Source organism: Epinephelus fuscoguttatus, linkage group LG16, assembly GCF_011397635.1.
Source record: "Epinephelus fuscoguttatus linkage group LG16, E.fuscoguttatus.final_Chr_v1".
NCBI lineage: Eukaryota > Metazoa > Chordata > Actinopteri > Perciformes > Serranidae > Epinephelus > Epinephelus fuscoguttatus.
The window spans coordinates 20,154,194-20,177,354 of record NC_064767.1 but is presented as its reverse complement, the minus strand read 5'-3'; the positions used below and the strand labels follow the sequence as shown (position 1 = coordinate 20,177,354).

Below are 23,161 nucleotides of genomic sequence, written 5' to 3'. Positions count from 1 at the left end.
ATTTTATGAGTTTTTCTGGGCAGTTAACAGTTGCCACATTGCCCAGAATTTGATACAGTAACAGCAACACAATTAAAAAACTGTAAGTCAGATGAGTTGAGCCCATGCTGCGTATTGTTTGTCATTTTTATCATAAAAATGTAGATGTGTTTGTCGCATAAAAACTTAAAAAGCCAAAGGCTGAACTAGATTATGTGCTTTGTTAGAGTGAAATAAGGGAGATGAACGAAAATGGCTAATAATCCTATGAGTGAGTGAGTGAGTGAGTGAGTGAGTGAGTAAGAGCACATGTCTTGCATGTAACGTGCTCTATTGGCGAACACCCAATACACCCCTCCTCTGCTCATACTGGAGATGAAGGTACAGGAGCAACACTCCTCTAATATATTGATACAAATATTTATTGTAGACATTTTAGTTTCATATGCAACAAAATCTTAAGTTTTAAATTTGTTATAATTCTACATTTAACATCTCTTTCATTTTATGTGACATATTTACAGGGATGACTGAGCCAAGATGCTTGAATTATTGCGTGAATTATTTTGGTTTCATCCCTGTTAATATCCTAAATTAATAAGACATTTGGCACACTTTCTTAGCTTTTGTATTTGTTCAGGACACAGTTATGACTGTACGTTCTGTAATTGACCATATTTTTAACTGTGTTGACGTTTTCAGGGCAGCCCTGCTCTTATTGTCCGTCAGATGTATACAAAAATTGTCCAGGTCAAATTGGTAACCATTTGTTCAAACAGGCCTGACAAATAACCTCCAAATCCATCCTGCAAATCTGTTTGTTCCCCAATATGTCCCCCTCATCCCTTTCTTCTGCTCATCCTTTTGGTTAAAGCAGTGCTCTCTCCCCCTCCTTTTTTTCTTACGTTTGTATTGACCTGTTAATAGTATTATCCACAGAGCGTGTGGCAGGGCCAGGGTCACATCCCTGTAGGGTTCGGATGGTCAGCCCTCTGGCCACAGTTTGGTCCGAGAGCGGCCAATAGGACCTAAGCTGTGGTCATCCTTCAATCTAGCTCCTTTCATAGCAGAGGTCACTCGAGTCAGAGGGTAATAAGTTTAACCCCTCGAGGGGTAAGAAGTCAGAGGTCACACACAAGGCTATAGGGAGAAGGTTTGCATCATCAATCAGTGGCACTCCTGGTTATATCTGTGCATATTGATGACACATGCTCATTTCTGCCAATCTCATTTGCATGGCTTCCTAAACACAAAGGGCAGCCATTATGATCATATAATTGTGATCAAAAATAACACTGGTACTATGAAGAGGCTGGCGATGTCAGTTTATACAATAATAGTTTCTTAACCTTTCTTTGTGTAATCTTAACACACTTTATTATGTAGACATTTTGATAAGATCCTGATTAATGTTTGTAAATGCCATCCAGTTTTATAAATAGTAACGCTGGTGTAAAAAAAGCAAAGCAGGAATTATGTTCCTTTTATCTTTTCAACTGCCTTAAATATTTGTTATGCTGAAATACTATGATTTGATAGATAACCTTTTTTAATATAACTAATTTGAACCACTAACGTACCAATTCATCCAGTATGAAGGCTGGATATCTGCGTTACATGTGTGCAGCTCTTGCATGCTACACCCTTAATACCATGCTGCATTGAATGTAAACAGCTGAAAACAAGGATTATCAATATTTTGATCCATTTTTCCTGTAAAGGAAAAATGGATCATGGAAAAAAATGGATTTTGATCTTGATGGATTTTGATTTTGATCCATTTTTCCTGTAAAGGAAAAATAGTAATCATTGTGTATGATGGCTTTATGTGAACGATCACAGGTTTATTTGTAGGGTGTGGCCTTTTAGTGCATTTCCACACATATGTGCCGTTATACATCGTCTGAGCCTCACAGGTGTCTGTTAATGCGTTTAATTATTCACCCTTTAAAGGGGGTGTTATTAAAATAATGTCCCACAATGATGGTGTGACATTTACTTAAATTCTACTGCAGATGAGCAAGTGTATCGCTCCTTGTAAATCTGAAATGGTGCTGTGCTGATGTTTCAGCATCTCCCAGAGGTCTCCTCTCCCTGGCTGATGTTAGCGATGTGTCAGCATTAAGCTAGGCCTGCCTGCTAGGCTGCTGGGGCCGTGGTGGCGACCAGCCCAGCCTGGCCAAAAGCCAGACCAGACATGTCTTGGCACCAGACAACAGAGACGTGACAGGATCAAGGATCGGGGGGAAAATATGCTCATACAGCATGCAGTATTGTTGATCTATATTTCCAGCAAAGTACAATGATATGTATATTGTGCACATTCCTAAAGGATTTTAAAAATTAAAGATTTTCACCCCCCCACCCCCGGTTTTTCCTTTTGATTCAACAGTGTACTGTGAAGGGAGAAAGAAACGATGGGAGGGAGCAGTGGATGAAAGAAGACAAAGATCCCAGGTCGGACTCCAAACAAGAATGTCGTACTTACATGGTACGTTCTCTCCACCAAATCTGGCTCCACGTGCACATTACGTAAATAGGCTGTGGTGCATATATGTTAGCCTGAGCACACTATAGGTTGTGTGCATGCCATTAAGTGTGTGAATAAGAGAGATGTACATGTTGCTCAGTCAGCTATTGCACAGACAGAGACCATCAATCACAAATGCATGGTGAGCCGCATTGCTCTTTTCCTGGTCCCTCAAGTCCTTTCTCTGGGCTGGAATTACACAGCACTTTACCTGCAACACTGCATTTTCTGGACTTTGTCTCAACACTGCACTGTAACTCAAGCAACACATTTGTGCGGTGCCATGTCTTTTTAAGCTATGACGAGAGGTAAAATTTTATGGTGTAACTTGTAAATCTGCCCCATATCCACTGTTTCTATCTGCTTTTGATTCTCTAGTTGCAGTAAAATGTGCACACGGTGAAATTCTGTAATGTTCGTAGCTTCTACACTGTCTTAAAATAATGGCATGAGTGCATCGTATCTTATTGGAAGCCCTTCCCTTGCTGCAACTACTGTACGCCTTTATTAGCCTCACAGCAATGCTTCACCATGCTTGCTTGACATCTTGTTTCCCTGCATGTACCTGATGTCAATTCTTAAAGAGCCCTGCGTGTGCCTCACCCCCACATGAACTGCCCGTTTCTTTTGTCCTTATGTTTGACCAGTAAGCGCATTCTTACTTCTTCTTCTATGCTTTGTATTTTCCCTTTACAATTTAATTTATTTTATATTGTCTCTCAAACTCCCCCATTTGCTGTTTTGAATTATGTGGAGGACTTAAAATTTAACAACACATTTCATCAAACTCAGCAGGAACACCATCAAATTAACTATAGTTCTTTGCTATGGGTAGGTGCCAGGTGTATTTGATAGATGAGTGTTTAGAGACTTTAGGCTTTGGATAAGACATTAGGGGGAGTGTGCTGAGGGCTGTGTGCATTTTGCAATACTTGCAACGGTTTTTGAGAGGGCGTGTGATAATCAGCAGGTGGACTGGTTAATGTTGTGATAAGAACAGGTGATCGATCATGTGGTCAAGGTCTTGTGTTTCAGACATAGTTTGATCAGCTGAAGGGTTCACTTCATGTTTAAAAAAACACACCCTGTACTTTAATGGAGCAAAGATATTCACATAAGGAAACAGAAACAATCTTTTACTTCTGTTTCACCACTTGAATCATATAGAGTTGTAAAAAAGAAATAGAGAAAACTTTATTAAAGGAATGAAATATGCTGTATTGTGGAGAGGGTAATATTGTCTATTACGACACCTACAGATGTTTTTTTCCCCCCATATGAATATAGAAAGGAACCTGCCCTCTGATGGGGTCTCACTGAACTGATGAGGTGCCCTGGTTGTCGAGAAATGCTCTCTGTAAAGGTCACATATTACTGCTTGCTTGTTGTGATGTGGCCAATAAAACAGCCAATAACTGACCTGGTGAAACATGCACTAATTAGAGTGTTTTGTCAAGGGTTTTATCCTCACGATTGAAAACATGTCATTTAAAGCAATGCAAAACAATTCTACACATCCTCGTTCATGAAACACTGACACTTCACATTTAAGTAACGACTTAACCAGGAACCTATAATTGAATAGTTATTAAAAACAGACTTCGACAAGCAAACTTAAGATTAGATGTAAGTTAAATTCCTTCTGGTTATGTTGTGGTCTGCAAGTTTAAAAAGTATACATCCCCTGTAGCCCGAGGTGAGCCATGTGCTAACATCGGGCACCCATTCATAGGCACACAGTAGTTAATAGAGTAGGTTATCACACTAATAAAACTGTAGTGTTTTTCCTTCAGCTCAGAGAGAAGCAGAGAAGACTCTTCATTAGCATTTTTATAGTCCCTTCTTAAACATGACTCAACATTTTTAAAAAGCAGCACCTTTTACGAACAATGCGATCTCCAAGTGTTTAAGTTTATTAGGAATCATAAAAACAGCCAAAATGTAATATTGCATCATTGCTTTTTTTGTTCTGTGTATTTTTATGAATCAAAAATAGTTATACCACGGAAACTGATAACATTTAAGTTCAGTCAGGAAACTATTTTGTAAATGTGGCGCATGATTAAGAGCACAAGGGTGGTATTCTTTTAGGGAGATGCTTTGAGTTACTGGCATTGTGTTGTTTCCTGTTAGGCTTTGTTTAAATGAGTTGGTACTTAATGTGATATTTGGTGATACTGTGTTTAGGTAAGGCGAGAAGTTGATAAGATGGCGAGGCCTCATTTGGTGCCGTCTGTTAAATCTAGGTGATGAACGGGGACCTTGAAATGACCAGAGGCCTATAACAGAATGCTCCCTGGGAAAAGGCCAGTCCTCCACTGGGCCTAAATCGACTCCCCACTCATTTACATGAGACATAAATTCACATTTAAATGGCAGAAAATTGCTCGGGTGGCTGATACACTGGGGCATATGAAATTATAATTGTAGTCAGCCGCGTGTATGTGTGTGTGTGGGTGGTACAAGATTGAGGAGATGTGTGGAGGAATTATGTGTCCAATAACTGAGATGGGATGTAAATATGGTCAGGACAGTCAGGAGTCTGATGTGCTATCGGTCCATTTCATCCGAGACTGCAGTGCAGGGGCTAAATGGCAGCCCGTCCCACACTGAGCGGATGACAAATCAAAACGTGTCTCCACAGGACTATAGAGAAGTGTTTCATATGAAATGAAGAGTCTAGTCGAAATGGAGTGTTTGGTTGCCAGTAGATTGTTTTTATCGGTAAGATTACTGGGTCTACAACTAGCAAGTATTTTATTATTGATAAATCTGCGAATTATTTTCTTGATTAATCATTTGGTGTGTAAAAGTTCAAATATTTCAAAAATATTTAAGAGTTTTTTAGAGTCCAAGATGATATCTTGTTTTGCCCAACCCACAGTCCAAACCCAATTTACAATAGGCTGCAACTAACAGTTGTTTTTGTTGTAGATTAATCTGTCGGGTTTTTTCCCCTCAATTAGTTGATTAGTTGCTTGGTCTATAAAATGTCGATTGGTAAGGCCCCAACTGACTTCCTCAATTGTCATGTTTTGCCCCAAACTTAAAGATTTTTAGTTTACTGTCACAGAGGAGTAAATATCAAAAAAAAAAAAAAAAAATCGATCAAAAATCAGTTGATCGATTGTCAAATCAGTTGCCGAGTAATGTAATGGTTAAAAACTAATGGATTAATTGTTGTAGCTGAATGAATTTTCTGTCGACTAACTTATCGAACAATCGACCGTCGTCGCAGCTCTAAAGATTACCAATCCCTGTGTACAAACGCACATTGCCACTGACAAAACCATTCAGGAAATTTGATGCAAGACTAAATGCTGAAAGAACGATAACATGTTCACTTTAGTTTCATATAAAACACAGTTTACCTCTTTATATTTCACATGGCATAAATGGCTGTGCATTAGATCAAACTACCCTCGGTTCAGCTTGGACTGTTGCAGTTTGATGCCTTTCACTCTGCCAGAGACCTCTTTGTGCCCCCTCCTCATCCTACTATCCCCCTTTCCCTCCCTTTCTCAGTGCAGTTTTTTTTCTTCTTTCACCTCTACAGTAGGGCTCCTCTAACGGAAAGGCTGGAACAAATACACATGTCACATCAGTTCAGGGAGATCCCAATTGTTTTTATCCAGTGTGCACCTCTCAGAGGTCTATGGGTTGCCTGTGCTTCTCAGCATGGCCTCTTATACACAACCCAACATCATTCCACATGACTCATGCACACCACGCTGCATATGCACTCCAATTTACAGACTCATACATTGTACACGTACATCTGCATTTCTCTGTAAGCACTCTCACACACTGTTTTCTATCTGAATCACACCACATGTCATTCAGTCCAAACTGGACTATCAACAAACAGTACAATATGGCTCACCAGGAGGCCCCTTACAGACCTGGTTCATAATTTGGGCTGCTCTGTCGATTGTATCGGCTCCCTTTGATAAATTTACCTCCAACTGATACAATGCGTCAGTCTTTTTGTTAGAGGAAGACAATTGCTTGTACAGCAAAGGTCCAGGGCCTTAATGAAGTGCTAAAGCTACTGGGCACAAAGGTCGTTTTTGCTCTTAATATTAGATGACAGCTAACGGAGCAGACAACACTGTGAAAGGACGGAGACTAAAGTTCATATGGTGATATCATTATTTTTATTGTTCAGTGCTGTATGTGGAAGTCAGTAAAGCGTAAAACGAACTTGTTTAAAACTGAAGTTTGAAATAGCCATTGATGAGTCACAGTGAGAGACTAACTGAAGAAAACAATGAGTTGAATAGGTTGTCAGTGTCAGGTCAGTACTGTGCAGGAGGATCTTGACCTTCCCAACGTAAGGCTGAAACCCTGTGCTATCTCCTTATCAAAAAAGCCCTAAATGCTAATATTACATTATTTGCATATAGTTTTTTTTCTTATTCTGGTAAGGACTTGTTCGGGGTCACCAGTATCATCTTACATTGACAATTTTGGCCTCCTCAGTCTTTTCTCATTCCCTTTTCACTGCTCTGGCTGCTCTTTATTTTTGACACCCACGACAAGTGTAAGCAGGGCGAGAGATACAACACCAGATCATGAGGGGTTTTTTTTAGGTCATCAAATGTACTAAATTAAAAAGTAAATTCACAACTTTTATGAAAGTCTTTAAAGAAAGCAGTTTTGCACATTTCCTTTTGTAAACCAAATTACGTGGATTACAAGCACAGCTATTGTTTGCAAAGCATTCAACCTGGACAGCCCTAAAATGTTTGACTGAAAGGTGAGCCTCTACTGAAGATGATATCAGATGAGTAGAATAATCTTATATTCTTCCTTAATAGCAGCGTTGCATGATTTTTATGCTAAACTGTTGGGGGACAGGTTGGGGGGGCCTCATGATGTTGGGACAGATGGCATTTAGCTCTAGCTGTGCCGAGCTCAGTGGGACCCGAAGCTTAAGAGGTTAGGCCTGTCAAAACCACTCTGTTCATTCACTGCCTAACAAAGTGTGGACTGTCAGCCTGTTCCGTTTAATAAACTTAAGATTTTTCTTTTGTCAACGCCTGAGCAACACTTTGCAACTCGATGACCTGAATATCCCAACATGCATCGAGGCTGAATGGGAAAGATAGCACCTCTGGCTAAAGGCTTTCCAAAATGTGTGGACATATGTCTGATTTGGTCGGTTAAACCGCAATAGCTGATGGTGTTTTGTTAATTAAACACAAAAAGGTTGGGTCGAGGGACTTTTTCAGCTACATGTATTCATGGGGATATATTACATGTAGATGTTTTGTTAGAATCCAGCATTAAGTGACTGTCTAAAAAAAAAAAAACCTCAAGGATAAAAGGCCAGTTGGTATCATGTGTGTTTTATATTTCTGATACACCAGAAACAAATCTCAGCATAAATATGACCCATGATGCAATTTGCCCTTTATTAGTTTACAGTGAAGATGTACACAAGAAACACTGGATAAAAAGGGGATGACATGGTACAAAGGAATAACACTAGAATAAAACAAGGGTTTTTGTAGTTAAATGATACTAATTTAACCCCTAGGCCACCAAGACACCCCATATTCTGTATTTTTGTGCTAAACTTTAAATAAAGTCAAAATAAAATGTGAATTTTGAAAGCATCGTACTTCACCACAAGAGGGAGACATACTGTAACATGCAGAGTGATTCTTCATCATACTGTACATTGCTCTCACAGGAGTACACTGCTAATCTGCACTCAAAATGCCTGAAGCACAACAAATACACAAGTTTTTCAGATCGTCTTTAACGGTCATGTGATCGTGCAGAATTATTAAGTTAATATGTTTAATTTCGCCATCTCGTCCTCCCCTCTCTCCCCCATCTCCCAATTTGTTTCAGTGTTTGTTGGGGTCAAAGGCTGAGGGCTGGTGAGTGGTGACCTGAGTGAGAGGCCTGGATGACATCTGACCTCTAACTGGGTGTACGGCTGACCCTGGAGGATACGGCTCAACAATGGGAGGCACGTGCCGTGGCCCTGTCGCCATGGTAACGCAAAACCTTTTGGAACCGTAAGGGGGGGTAGGGTCAAAGCTTGGTCTTTATCCATATCGGTGTTAACCGTCTGCTGCCAATTTACTGTCATGGATATAACACGTAACACAGAGCAGTTTGTGTGTTTTTATGAGCGAGTGAATCTAAGGGCTGACTGGGTAATCTCTGCAGGCAACTGTGATGGTGCTTTATATTCTCACAATCACCTGGAGAGATTCTGCAGTTAGTCTAAAATGACTTATTAGAAACTCTGAAATATAAACTCTTAAACTGTGTCCTTATTTCATCTCCATTAACACCCAAAGAAAGAAAAGTATTTGCCACTGCCTGAGCAAGACACTTTATTTTTCATCTTAATATAGGGTTAGGTGTTTTCTGCAGCTTGTTATGTGGAGACCAAATTGTTTACCAAAGGTTGGCTCAAAAACTGTCTGCCTACGTGAAACGGTGATCAAAGAGGATTTCACACTCTAGCTTAAGGTAATGATCATTGCACAATAGCAGAGATGTTACCATGGCACTTCTGCTTAATCTTTTTATGCCTCACTATTACAAGTCAAAACAGTTAGTGGTTGTTTAAAAGAATAAAAAGGGGGAAGATTATTGAATTACAGTCCTGAATAAGGGCCAACAGGTGCAGTCCACCTGGAAGAAAACATGTTTCACACTTTATACTTAGCCTCTTTGATGCTGTGCAAGCTGCACGCTCACCACAGATCACCACCACCACCCTGATCCTGCATCCATCCTGCCGCCCCCTTCACAACACAGCACTATACCAAAATATTAATCTTCAGATTTCATGTAATGTAATATTTGACACATCTGCATTTTTTTTTCTTCATTGCTACTACCACTCGTCCTGTCCCTGGCCTGAGTCCTTTCCCCACTCGTACCCTCCTCCACCTCTGCTTTTCCTGTCTCATCCCCTTCTCCTTGTGTTCTGCTGTGTTTTGGTGAAATCTCAGCTGGCAACTGTGAGTCGTTCACTAGCTGCTCTCACAATGGCCTCTGGGATTATGCTAAACACAGCGCCTCGGCTGCTCTCCCCATCGACCGGCGTCAGCGACGCCCTTTGAGCACACAGGAAAGAGATGGAGGGCTCTCAATGAAGATGTCACTGCAATTACACAAGCGCATTTCACAGACACCCTCTCTGTCTGCTCTTCCTCCTCTCGCATCCCCCTTCCCCACTTTTTAAAAATTTCTTTTCGACAGTCTTTTGAAGTGCAGCCTCATCTCTTGCAGCTCTTTCATAATGCATGCCCATTTTGAATTTGCATGAATTCACTTTCCAGATGCTTCTGCTGCCATCTTGACTTACACTGATGTGTACTGTACAGTATTGGCTATTGAATTATCGTAGCATGAAAAGAATAATAATGGCTTGTTTTTATGAGTTTGCATTATTTTTGTACCACTCCTCACTATTAAGAGATATTGCAGAAGGATCAAAATGTGCTGTAAACTATTCAGCGTGTGTTGCCCCTGCAGTGATGTTGGGGTGAAGGAAGAGCTTTCTGATGTGGATGATACTGCATCAGGAACTGATTGGCTGATGCTCAATAGCCAACAGTACCTGATGCATTGCCTTCAGCATCGAAAGAAACATCACAGCGTACTGGCTCCTTTAATGCTCTGAAAAATGTACTTCAGCAGTGTATTAGCCTTTTGTATATGAGTATTTTTGCCATAAGAATTATTTAAACAGTAATAATGCTCAGATTCATAGCAATATACTGTACACAGTTGCGATGTGGTTACCCCAGAGTGCATGCGTGTGTGTGTATGTTAGTCACCATTGTAGGCTGGGGGATTGGGTAATAATGATCACAGAGATGTTGGGAAACTTAAAGCAGTATTTATGATAAGCCGACGTCCAGTCTATCACCCTTACATTTAAATGTATGTTTGTGTGACCTAGTTTATTATTTCCCATCTTGGAAAAGGACCAATTTTTCCGTACTCATACTGTTTAAATGCATTTAAATGCATTTTTGCACGTATGTTTAAATGTACTGTATCAGTTAGACAAGTGCTTCTGTAAGATAAATGTGAGAGGGATCATCTGCTTTGACTTCAGTAACATTTCTGTAGAGACTTTCTCACACCTAGAGGTGCACCCGGGGGGGGGACACACCCACCTCAGCCTCGCCTCTGTGATTTGCAAGCCCGACTGTCTCATTTTGGTTCCAGTGAGGAATAGGACCAAAGGGAATGTTCTCTCTTCCTCTCTTTCATCATTCTTGGATAAAATCTTCTATTAATCTCTATAAACTGTTTCAAAACGGCTTTTGATTAATCAAGTGCTTTATCTCAGTGTCTCTGCCTTTTTTGTGCATCTGTTGAATTGCTCGCCAAGTTAAATAAACATTTAGTGAAGAGTCAAGCCTTTGCAGAGTAATTTTTTTTTGTCATCCATGTTTGCACAAGTTATTTGTATATTCTGTAGTTTATGTATTTGCTGTATTCTGGTTCATGATCATGTGAGCAGACCTGAATACCCCAACAGTGCAGGACCAAACCTCTGCTCCTACATTTCCAGTTTTAATGTGTTTAACCTGGTGAAACTCTTGCTGATTACAAGTTAATTACTCACATTAAAGATTAAACACTAGATTTGTGTCTTGGAAGAGAAGAATCCGATTTTTGCCAGGAAAACTTTAAGTTTGAATTTTGCACCTAAAGGGTATCGCAGCATGCAGAATCTATCTGCAACCCTCTTGTCATCCACACCCTGTGAGGAAAGGTCAGAAGGTCAGCAGTGAAGGAGGTGGTGCCAAGTCCATTTCTATCCACTCATATCAGCAAGCTGTTGGCACACATACATTCATACGCACACACAATCGCTTGCTGTCTCCTCACCCATGGGAAATCCAGGAAGCCATGCCAATTCCAGCAGATGTTCCTGAAGCGCAGGCATCTTGTAAACACCATGAAATGTATTAGAGGCTAATGTAGTGGTTGCTGACAGAGGTCTTCAACACATGATTTGATTTTAACACCTGCTGTGCACACATATTCTACATATACAGTATATATAGTATATACAGGCACTAAAGTTCACCACAGCATGACAGGGTCTGCATTTTACAACCCTGAAAGTTATGCAGGCGCATTCTTATACATAAAAGTGTAGGCCTATAAAATTAGATGGGTAATGGCTCCATATTTCCTCTTAGGAAACTTTTGAAATCATACAAAATAAGGACAATATCAGTAGAAAATTAATATGGAGGTGTTGAAGTACAGGTGTAGATTTTGGGGGGACACAGGAGACACATTCCCCCTAGTAGGCTATTAAGAACTTGCATTTTCCTTCACCAATAAAAATACAAAATGCAGAATTTCTACCCCATAAATTGATGCAGATTTGTATTAATATGAGATGTGAGTTGACATCCAGGGATGCAAGACACGTTTCAGAATCGTTTCTAATGATACACTGGAATGAAAAAAATTGAAATCAAAAAGAAAAGGCACCAATTTGTGCATTAAAAAAATCACCAAAATGCAGGAAATTAAGTGCTTGATGCTCAAAATTTTCCCTGTTTTCATGTGTGTGTCCCCTCCAGTGATGAAACGCAACCCACGCCCTTGTAACGGGATACTGGTACAATAAAGTCAAGCTGATTTTATCAGTGCTTAATGGAATAATCCATAATGTCTTATTGCAGCAATAAATGATAGGTTCAATGTTTATTGCATGCGAGCCAAAGCTAGCAGAGATACAGTGGTGACTACATAGGCTCTTTAGACTGATGGGAATATTGTTCTGTGCAGCAACATAATGAGTAAGGCGTAATATTAGATTATTTCTGAGCCTAGTTTTTCATTGATAGTCGATGCTGATTAGCCTGCCCTGTTTTATGACTAGTCATCAGTCTATAGAGGGAGCCACTGTAGCCTGCTGATCGTTTACTGCTCCTCCGGTGAGAGAGAAACCCGGAGCTCAACCTGCCCGGTACACCGCCCCCAGCATGTCATACTATACGAGCCGCATGTTCATCACAAGTGCTGCTTGCACTCCGACATCCATCTAACATCTCTCCATCCACTGCACCGTTCGCTGAGTAACGTACCACCAGCCTGCTACGCGCGCACACGGATCTGCAACACAAACACATAAACCGGGGACGATTTCTCCAGCACGCCGGGAGAGTTGGAGATCCGCAGGTATAATTGCAGGTACGTGTTCAAGACGCCACGGGATGACAAAGTTACTGCATGCAGTTGAGCTCTCTGATCAGATAACGAGCTGCTGAAGGATTGTGAATTTTATAACAAGTGAGACAAAATCTGCAGTAGCACTTGTTTCTGATGTAGCTCGCTTGTTTCAGGGAATTGTCCGGTAACAAGTGTCAGTATGCTAAAACAAGGCTGCGATGAACAAAGGCAGAATAACATTTCACCGGGCAGCTTGTTGAGTTGGACATGTTTTGTGCAAATACGGAATTTTAATCAACGTGAGCTCTGCACGGCTGATTAACTCGTTCATTTTCCTGACACTGACTGACACAGGAGGGCATGTTTACGCACGATCTTTACGCGTATTACGCACTAATCCTTTTGGAGAAAAACAGCAGAAAAACACTTCACTTAGTTGAAGTCGCAGATTTTAGCTGGAGCGGTGCCAACATAAACATCACGCCAGCAGCGGGAGATGTTGGGACTCGTTAAGCAATGCCATCAATGATGTAATAACTGGTATTAAAACTTGTAGGCTTGTCAAGCGAAAAATGATCTTGCACGCTCTATCCATTTTGGTTCCTCTGCATCTCGTTACAGTGCTGCTCCGACGTTTGGTCGACATGCTGGGGATCTGCGTGTGTCTTTGTGCGGTTTTCACACATGTCCTCTCTCAGGAGGCTGAGGAGCCCGTCCTCTACACAGTAAGTGAAAGATCTCGTGTTTAACACGACTTGGCATGTGAGATGTTGTGTGCTTTGATTTGCAGATGGTTCATGTTCTTATCATATGATGTTATATGATAGGATATTAAGATATGTATCATTTCAAGGTAATCATTATGTGTGTAATCATTCACAGTGCACAGAAGGGTATGAGTATGACAGAGTCAGAGAGCAGTGCAGAGGTGAGACATATCAGATTATCTTAAATGTTAAGTGGTGGTTATTACACATGTGCAGCTTTTCATCCTTAATGTTTTTTAATTATGTATCTTTATCCATACATGTTGGTCAGTTTCCAGTACAGAAAATGTCACACTTAATGTCTTTCTTTCTGTCAAAATATTCTCCCTGTGTCAGACATCGATGAGTGTGCCTTGTTAGACGATGCCTGCAAAGGAGGGATGCAGTGTATCAACCACTTTGGTGGGTACCTCTGCCTCCCCAAGAGCGCAGTCATCTATATCAGCAAGGAGGGCGAGCAGGTGCCACTGCCGGAGCCTGTCCCTGCTGTCCCTGCTGTCCCTGTTGCCCCACCAAGTCAGCCTGTGGTCCCACGGACTTCAGGCAACCAGGGGGGCACTCAGTCCGGCAGGACCATCCGTTGTACACCTGGATACACTGCAGATGAGCAGAACCTCTGCAGAGGTAAGCTCAGCTGTCCAGGCTCTCCTCCCTCCTCCCTGTTCAGCTATAAAACCATACAAAGTGCCATCAAAGTAACTTGAAAAACTAGCCTTTCATTTTTTTACGGCTTTGAACCAACACATGGCGACGGATCCTCTTATCTCAGCGAGTGGTGTTGACAAGCTCCTCAGGAGAGAAATTGGACTCTGTCAGCAGGAGAGGAGGAGGTGTAACCACAAAATATGGTCTAGAAGTGCAAAAGGGATGGCTGCCACACTCTCTCCATAAAAAGTTGGCCTTCATGAGACAGATTACACCCTAAAAATGTGGGTGCAGATTAAGATCCCACTGCACTGAATGCTTTATACTGCAGCATACCGGCAGAATACAATGTTGATAGTACAAGTGTTTTTATTTCCTGAATATCAGTGTGCTTCTGTTGCACTTGGCCAGATGCACTGCTGCTTCATGGGAGAATGTGTCTCTAACTGTGCTACGTGGGTATTTGATAATTGCTAACGACTTTGGAGCCTCAGTAAGCAGAGCTCCAAAGGTGAACTGTTCATCCATCTGTCTGACAGTCATCAACAGCTAAACCATGCATATAGCTGCCAGATGTGTTGCAAGCTCCTCGGTTTTTCTCACTGTGATGTCATGTTTTCTAAACTCTTCAGTCGCTCGCAGCATGATGTTTTTGGCCCGAGTTCAACTTCTTCAAATGTAAGAAATTGTTCTTGTTTTGGGTGATGAGGTCCTCTGCTTCAGGGGTGAATCAAAGAGATTTTATAATAATGTGGCAAGCTCTGTGCTCACTCATAGCCTTTACACCTACATTAGATAGTCCCTGGGCTGTGACTGGCTTGAGATTTTGGTAGCTGTGCACGATTATGTGGGTGTGATCCTGCGTTTGGGCGAGACTCTTTGATCTTAACAAATGGGGAGTGGTTTAAATATTCATTCTTTGTCTCCCTAACACACACCAGTACCCTTTGTTGCTGTGTGCCAGATGTTCACAGCTGCACCTGAGAGAAGGAATCTCTGATATCACTTACAGCCTCTTATAGCTTTGACATTTGTCCTGGTCTGTGAGAGATGAGGAGGGTGATTGTGGAGATGTAGAGTGAGTTGTATAAATGTAATGTAAGGCAAAGTGCATTACTGTAAATTACATGTGTGCAGTGGTCAGGAGCTCCTCTTGGCAATAGGCAGAGGCCTGTGGTGAGTGGCTGTGTGGTGAGGCCTGCGGCCACAGAGCTCCAGTGAAAGTAACAAATTTGATTTTACACCTGGGGCAAAGATATGTGTGAGGTGCTTTATGTGTTTCTCTGAATTGGAACCCAATTAGGTTTTATTAGAGTGTAAAACATGGCAGCATATCAGCTAAAGTAACCACATAAGCGAGCTGGCATGGGTATAATACTTATTCATTCACTGGCGTGTCGTTTCAGTGCATGGGCTAAACAAAGATAGGCTGTTACTGTCAGTGTTATTGCTTTGAAATGACTGGAGTTTTAACTGGAAGGCGTCTCGTGCCGTCTCGAGGGCGTATATTTCTGCTGGTGGAGTGATATAATCTTTGTTTACATCAGTCTCTGGTTTCTCTGTCATTACCTTTAACTCGCTACAATGAGCCAATTGTTCTTGGACACAGAATTGTCTTTTTTTATTTTTTTGTTCCACAGTGGCTGTTTCGCACAGCTACGTATCTTGCTAGCGAAGGAATTCCCATTAACTTTCAATGGGGGGAAACCTCAATGTATCAAATAGCGCTTGCATCAGGCTCCTTCCCTGCTAAGTCACCACTCTGTGGAGGAAACGTAGAGTGCCGAGTCAGGTAGGGCAAAGGGAAGATGAAAGGCTGACACTGACTAAATAACCACAGAAGTGCCGGAGCTCTGACCAAGCCAGGTTGTACCAACGTCATGGGTTGTGCTGCTGCCGCTGCTGAGTTGTTTTGGTGACTTACTGCTGAGTGTGTGGCGAATAGTAGAGAGATCAGCTAAATGCCCTGGAAAGAAAAGGAGCCAATTTTCCAAAGCACAACTTAAAGAAAAAACAGTTCCTAAAACAAAATAGCTTTTATTCTATCACTATTCTTTATGCTGATTAAAAGCGAAACAGCCACAAATTATATAATTCACTCCATCCTGATATATTTTTCCTTTTGAATGGAGCCTTAAAGGTCCCATATTGTAAAAACTCAAATGTCCATGTATTTATTTACTATAAAGCAGGTATATGCTTTACATACACTGTGAATGTATGAAAATGCTTACTCAACAGAGAAATGCACACAGTCTGCATTCAGACTTTGAAGTAGAAAATCCCTGCGGTAAAACAGCTCTGAGCAAATGCTGCCTCAAGTTAGTTTTTGGCAACATACAACATTTTTAGGCCCACCTAAAAAAAAAATTACAATGAGTTTAAGTGTACACCATATTTAGAATATTTTCACCGCTTTACCTTGCCGTCAGACAGCGATTTCTGACTGCCACCAGACTCCATTGACAAAAACAGCCACTTTACTAAGCAGGATAAAGGACTTGCTGGTATACCGCTGGCTAGATTAGTTTGAGGTGTGAGGTGGAGAAAATATTCTATATTAGCATACACTTCATCTGATATAGATTTTTGTAGGTGACTAAAATATGTTTTGCGTCCCCATCCACAGCAGTACATTACTTAGCTTTCGTGCTGGTAGACTTAGTTGATCAAAGACTCTAGCAAAGCAACACAGTTCATAAAATAAGTACAGCAGCAACGTCAGATAGGTCGGATCATCATGTTTGACTATATATCTTTAAATGTTACAGACAACAGAATTAGACAAGTTTGCCAATGGTACATATTTCCAAAATTCAAATCAACTTTTAGTTCTCTGCTCAGAAGTGTTAGCGCAATGCTACCGTGATTTGGCTCATAAAGACAGAAAGTGGCGCTACAGTGCTGTTACAGTCATTTCCTTGGCTGCAATGACGTTGCAGAGATGCCAAGAGTGCAGTTGTGGAAGGCACACAAACACTGACCAATCACGACGGACTGGTGTTTTTTGGGATGGGGCCGTAAAGAGACAGGCGCTAGAACAGAGCGTTTCAGACAGAGGCTGAGTACAGGTATATTCAGGCAAACAGTATGACAAAAATCAATTGTTTTTTGACAGTTAAAGCATGTAAACATGTTCTTGTAGAAACCCAAAATACAAGTACGAATTCAAAAATGAGCACAATATGGGACCTTTAATGTCCGTTCCAATTTTTGTAAACAGGCAATAAAAGTCCTTGGCCCTGTGTGTGAACCCAAGCCTAAGTGTGTGTTGTTGCAGTGACACATAGGGGAAGTTGGCGCCGTACTCCAAATCCCGGCCACACAGACACACTATGAACCTTCACTGTATGTGTGACAGCTTAATGATGCCCCACATTTCCATGACCTCCCCCCACCCTCCAAACATACACATACTTAGTGTGTTTACCGCTGGGAGATGCCTACAAGTGGCTTGTTGTAGTCTTATGTGTGCATATTAACTCTTATTTTCAGCAGAGGTGAGATCACTTCCTCCTAGAAATGAGCGTTGTCCATCAAAAGCGGTGGAATCAGTCGTTAAATCTGATGAAAAGTGGAAAGCAGCGATTTTATGATCCTCATTTACAGTTGAACATTGACAGTACTCATACTAACTGAGCTGTACTTTCAGTGGCTTCAGGCATATGTGTTTGCCAAAGAGAATGTTATATATCGTACTTTACACTTTCTGATGTTCTCCCGAGTTTACACACTCATTTTTCATGTCTAAATTAGATACTAATGCGCTGCAGTGTGGGACATGAAAGCACATGCCACTCCTGTTTACCTGTCTGGTTTCCTGAGGTCATGCAGGCCACATTACCACCTACATGCCTGACTGATTTCAGCTACGTCTGGACGCTCTTCACCTGCAGTGGCTGGAAGTCTTTCCTAACTATGTTCTATTAAGACCGTTAATCCCTGTGTGACAGAGAATTTGTGTACTTTTCCGAACAAGGCCGAGTGCATGCAATAACATTTTTCCACACAGATGCAATGCACTTGGGAGGAATATCTCTGGAATGTCAGCGGTGGTTGTTTTTTCCGTTTGCTCCCATCTTTTGTGATGGTAGGAATTACTCACCACCTTTGACAGATAAGCATCGGATCGATCTGCGAGCAGGAATGTAGAGAACAGAACAAGCAGGGAGAGAGGGAGCGCAACATGGCACTGCTGCACCGTTTGACCTTTACAGTTTATACTTTACAGCTCCCCTTGTTGTCGTCTCATCCTGACATTTGCACTTGAAGAAACAAGCCCCAGTCTTTGCTCATCCACAGACAATGTGAAAAGATGTGAGGATACACAGAGAGCGATTACAGTTTTTCAGGAAATTCCTTCAGATGTTATCCTGTTAATGTTTGTTTCTCCCAGAGATAAGCAACACAGGTTTGGAAAATGTTGTCTTGAACACTGAGATGAATGTCATACAGGATATCTGGTTGTTGAATTAGAACATTCTGCTACCATTTTGCTTAGGAAGTGGGATCAAATACAAGCGGACCTACTTTGTTTAGGGTTACTCAAACAAAAAGACACCTGAGGCACACCTTTGTGCCTGTTGAACCCCCCTATTACCAGCTAAGCTCTCGTCTTCCACCTGTCCAAAGACTGATGATTTGCACTGTCCTGCATCAGTGCGTCTTCACTATGCGGTTGTCCCAGTGCCCTATGATTTTACTGTCCAACTCACTGAACCTGTGACGTTGCAGATTCAGCCCCTAACAACTGCTTGAAGATGCTTTCAACGAATGGCAATGTTGGTGTATCTCAGTGGTTTCTGACCAAATACCTGTTTATGTAAAAAAAAACATTAGAAAAGATAACATGGGCCATAGATCAGCACCATTACCAGACGTTTAAACAAGTTATTCATGTCAGCATCTGCCTCAAACAGCCAATTATCATCATGTTTTAAAGTCAATACTAGTGAGTCAACATTGCTGAGATTTCTGGCTTTCAAAACTCACTTTCCATTTGCAAACAGTGCCAGAAAACCTTTTGATGTTGCAACTCCTCAGCTGCTGATAAAGAGGTTTCCAATTCTTTAATGCTCCTTTAATTACTGGATGTATTTTGACATCGGTGTCTCTATGGCAATAAACAGTTTTTAATCTCTTGATCTTCGAAACCAAGAAGTGAACAGCTATGATCAAAACAACATTGGTGCAGCGATATCATCCTGAAACAACATCAGCACATTACATGGGAATCTGTAAATAAATGTCATTGAATAATTTCTGTCCTCCTGTGTTTAAGGGGGTTGTATACAACATTTAGAACAATAATATAACAGCAAAGAACTATTAACTATAGTGGCGATATAGTGGAGTAATGGGGTCCTGAGCAGAGAATGAAGTTACACTACCTCTGTGTGTATTGTAATCCAAGCTTCTCTGTTTGTTGTTTAAGACATGTCAGCCGTGCATTCATGTTTATCAGGCTGTTCTCAAGCACTACTCGTATGTAAACCTATAAAAAGTAGGCTAATGCACCACAATTCGCATATTAGTCATGAGCAAGCAATTTGTGTATAAGACAGGTTATTGGGAAGGCTGCAATCATGTGACTGATGCGTTGGAAGTAGTCTATTATTAAAGCCAAAATCTGCATAAGGAGGTAGGTTAGGGTGGTGGATGGGTCAAACAACACAGGACTTTCACCCAGGAGACCAGTGTTCGGGGCCATGTGAAACGACGTGACCTTTGAGATACTTTAAGGTAGGGCTGTGCGGTATACCAGTTCATACCAAAAACCGGTATTTATTTTTGTTATGATATGAATTTTTCATATACCGCAATACCAGTGAATAGCCCAAACAACGTCCGGAACGTGTGTGGCGGGAAAGTGTTTCAGCAGGGACCCATTTCACCGCTGCACACCACAGGCGTGCTAGAGCCGCCGAGAGTGAGAGCATAGAGAAAAGTTTAGAGGTGAGAATGGCTGCCGGAGAGAGTCCTGAAAGCAAAGCAACTGTACATGATGACCCAGAAGAACTCATACCAAAAAGAGCCTGTGTTGCGTTCAGGTGTTGTCACGTAAATAACAAATTCCAGCACTTGAATAGGCCATAGCACAACACAGTAGCATGTCAAGTGGGCCGAACCTGAGCAAAATACTGTCAAATACCGTGAAACGGATATGATTTGTAAAAAAAACATGATATGAAAATTTTGACATACCACCCAGCCCTACTTTAAGGTACATCGTCACCTTTTCATTTCCCAAAGCTAGCCTGTGTAGCCTAAACCCATCCTACATAACTTAACGTTATCTACCTAACTTAACATTACATTTGTAACATTACTTTATCATACTAACAGTAGCATGAGAAAACATCGATGTTAGCGCATGTAAGTCCTGTGTGTGCATCCCACTGGCTAGCAAGTGCCTGCCAATCTGCACTGCTCTCATACGGCAAATACTGCTGACAACATCATCAAAGGCAATGTCGCGAGTGTAACACCCACCCTCCAGTTCCCCAAACATTCACACCATTAGCTCTGTCAGCATTGTTGCCATTGTTAGCACTGTTTGCACTGGCGCAACCACCTCCATGTTGAGAGTGCGCGAGCAGTTCTGGCTCAGACTCAGATATGCTCTAAATGTCACATACAGCTTCTTTAAAAGGTATAACATGATTACAGTATTTCATCTGTCTTATAACGCTGCCAGAAAAGACAAGCGTATCTTACAGACTGTGTATACAATCTAACCATCCTGCAGGCAGCCCCTCTGTTGGCCTGTGTGGTGTTGCTGTGCAGTGTGCTGTTATTGCTTGTGGTTTTGCTGCTGGCTCCTTTCTGCCATCACATCAACGATGGCAGAAAGGAGCAAAGGGGGGAAGCAGCTTTGCCGTGCCTCCTCGGCGTAAGTGCTTAATGTTGTTGTTATTATTCTCCCTGAGGTCGGTGCCTGTCCAAACGGCCAGCTGCTTCCTCCTCTGATGTGCTTACATGCGTTGCTCTTTCCGTTTACCTCATGATGGAAAGGGACACAGGGCTGCTATAAATCACTATTGCGCTCAGCTGGGTGACACTCACATGCGATCGCAGGGTGCGTGTTTTTCACACTGTTTCTCTTTTGATTCGTTTTATCACACTTTTATTTTGGCCATATTTTCAGGGTCCATTCCTTCCACGTCACAGATTTGCTTTAGAGGTCTTGATGGCTACAGCGTGACTACTGGCACGTCAGGTGGGCAGAGTGATTGATCTCCTTGACATTGAATAGCAGGAGAGTTGCTCAGCATTCTTTTTTTCAGGGTAACAGGAAGGATTATTATCAGACGGGAATGTAGCTGGCACAGTGGACGGATTTTCAAGAATGTCAAGACTCTGCCCGACCTTTAGAAGAGTGTGGAACAAACTCACAAATCAGTTAGTAAGTGTCAGCATGACTAAAACTCCTGTTCCTCCTGAACAATGAGAGCGATGAGAGGGGGAATCTTGGGAGTGGTGCGAATAGCAAGAGCATGGAAATATTTCATGCCCTAATACGGATGGGAATACACGGAATATACGGTTAGAGTGTCTCGAATTCTTTGATTTCTTATCTGCTTTGTGTTTGGACTTGCTTTGAAAGGGAAACACCACCACTCCCATTTGTCCTGAGGTCGTGTTCAAGCCAGTGATAGCTGCATTTCACACTGCATTGCAGAGGGAATTATACACAAATGAAACAACGTGTAGTGCAGGTTGCCAGTAGGGCTGATATTAAGGTGTTTGAGGTTAAGCAAAAGCAAACGCTCAGGGGCTGGTGTATGACATGCTAATAAATTTGACATTGTGAAATTTTATGGGCTATTAACATCGCACATCTTGCCCCCTGCCTTCCCAGAGATTGAATTATCCAATAATCAGAGGGAAACAGAGACGCTGTCCAACAGCAGGACGGCTCCAACTGTTCTTTGGAACAGCTCCTGCTTTCCATTGCAGTGGTTCAGTGAAAACAAGACTAAATGCTCTCAAGTGATAATTACAACAAGCCCTATCATGTCAGTTTAAATCTGGAGCAAATAACACATTGTTCTGAATTCTGGCCAAACAATTTTTAGTCCCCATTTTGGACACGTGCTATTTTTTTTTCTCACACATATGCACGCACCATAACACAGGCAAACACACTAAAACTCCTCTTTCACCCCATTTTGTAAAACATTGTAAAAGGCCATTTAATGTTGGAGCACCTCAAACAGGACCTCTGATGCACACACACCCACTCGTCCATTACACACACATTCACATTCTTTGAGCTGCCGCCATCCCTGTTACTCCCCCAACTCCCACAAGGCATTTAGAATTAATCTCCCTGAAAAGCAAGGAGTTTTTTAACTCTGACATCACATATGCACACACAGCCGTAAATCTAACTTCAAATCTTAAAAAGCCCTTTTTTGTTTAAAAAAAAAAAGCCTCCACCCTTTCTCCTCATTCTTTCCTTCCACATCTTCCACTCTCCTGCTGTACAGCCTTATCTTTCCCTGTGATGTTACAGCAGGCTCGCTCTTAGAGGAAACTTGTAAGCTGTGTTGAGTAAATTCTGAAAAAAGAAAAAAAAATCTGACCTCAGAGAACACAGTCACTTCTCCCCACACGCAACACATCATCACATTTGATGGTAAAATCTGTTTTCCTGTGTAAACTATATGGACTGTACTGCATGTGGTAAGCTGTGGAGGCTTTATTGGACCTAAGAGCCAGCCAGTGTGGGATGCCCTCCCACCCCACCTACACACACACACACACACACACACTCCTGTACGCACGTCACACAAACTTCTGTGGAACTTTGTATTGGCAGCGTCTTAAAGGTTTAGTGACAAAGTAGCAGTTACCACAAGATATTCCCGTGAATGAACCTTTGGACTGCGTTCAGCACATATGCTTTTATTTAGAGCTCCTCAAGCTTTCTTAAAGGGAATAAGGATGACTCTGACTTTTCCGTACACAGAACTTCTTAGGAAGCATTGCTGCATTGTTCACATTTAGATAATTTACAGTAAATCATGTGCAGTTCATTCAAACCAACAGTTGG

The 23,161-nt window shown here is 41.6% G+C and overlaps 1 protein-coding gene across 5 annotated transcripts in view; it reads left to right on the top strand.

The window, feature by feature from the left end:
* efemp1 (EGF containing fibulin extracellular matrix protein 1) overlaps positions 1–23,161 on the top strand; it is a 182,518-nt gene that overhangs the window by 148,691 nt on the left and 10,666 nt on the right. Inside the window, exons 1-4 of one of the 5 annotated variants that reach the window (XM_049600284.1) lie at positions 12,390–12,712; positions 13,313–13,416; positions 13,574–13,619; positions 13,795–14,082. The exons of 1 other annotated variant lie outside the window; for it this stretch is intronic. In XM_049600284.1, the coding sequence (XP_049456241.1) occupies positions 13,336–13,416; positions 13,574–13,619; positions 13,795–14,082 (415 nt within the window). In that variant the 5' untranslated portion in view covers positions 12,390–12,712; positions 13,313–13,335. Of the gene's footprint in view, positions 1–12,389; positions 12,713–13,312; positions 13,417–13,573; positions 13,620–13,794; positions 14,083–23,161 lie in introns of those variants that run through there. 3 more of the 5 variants (XM_049600286.1, XM_049600287.1, XM_049600285.1) reach the window with 3 other exon arrangements.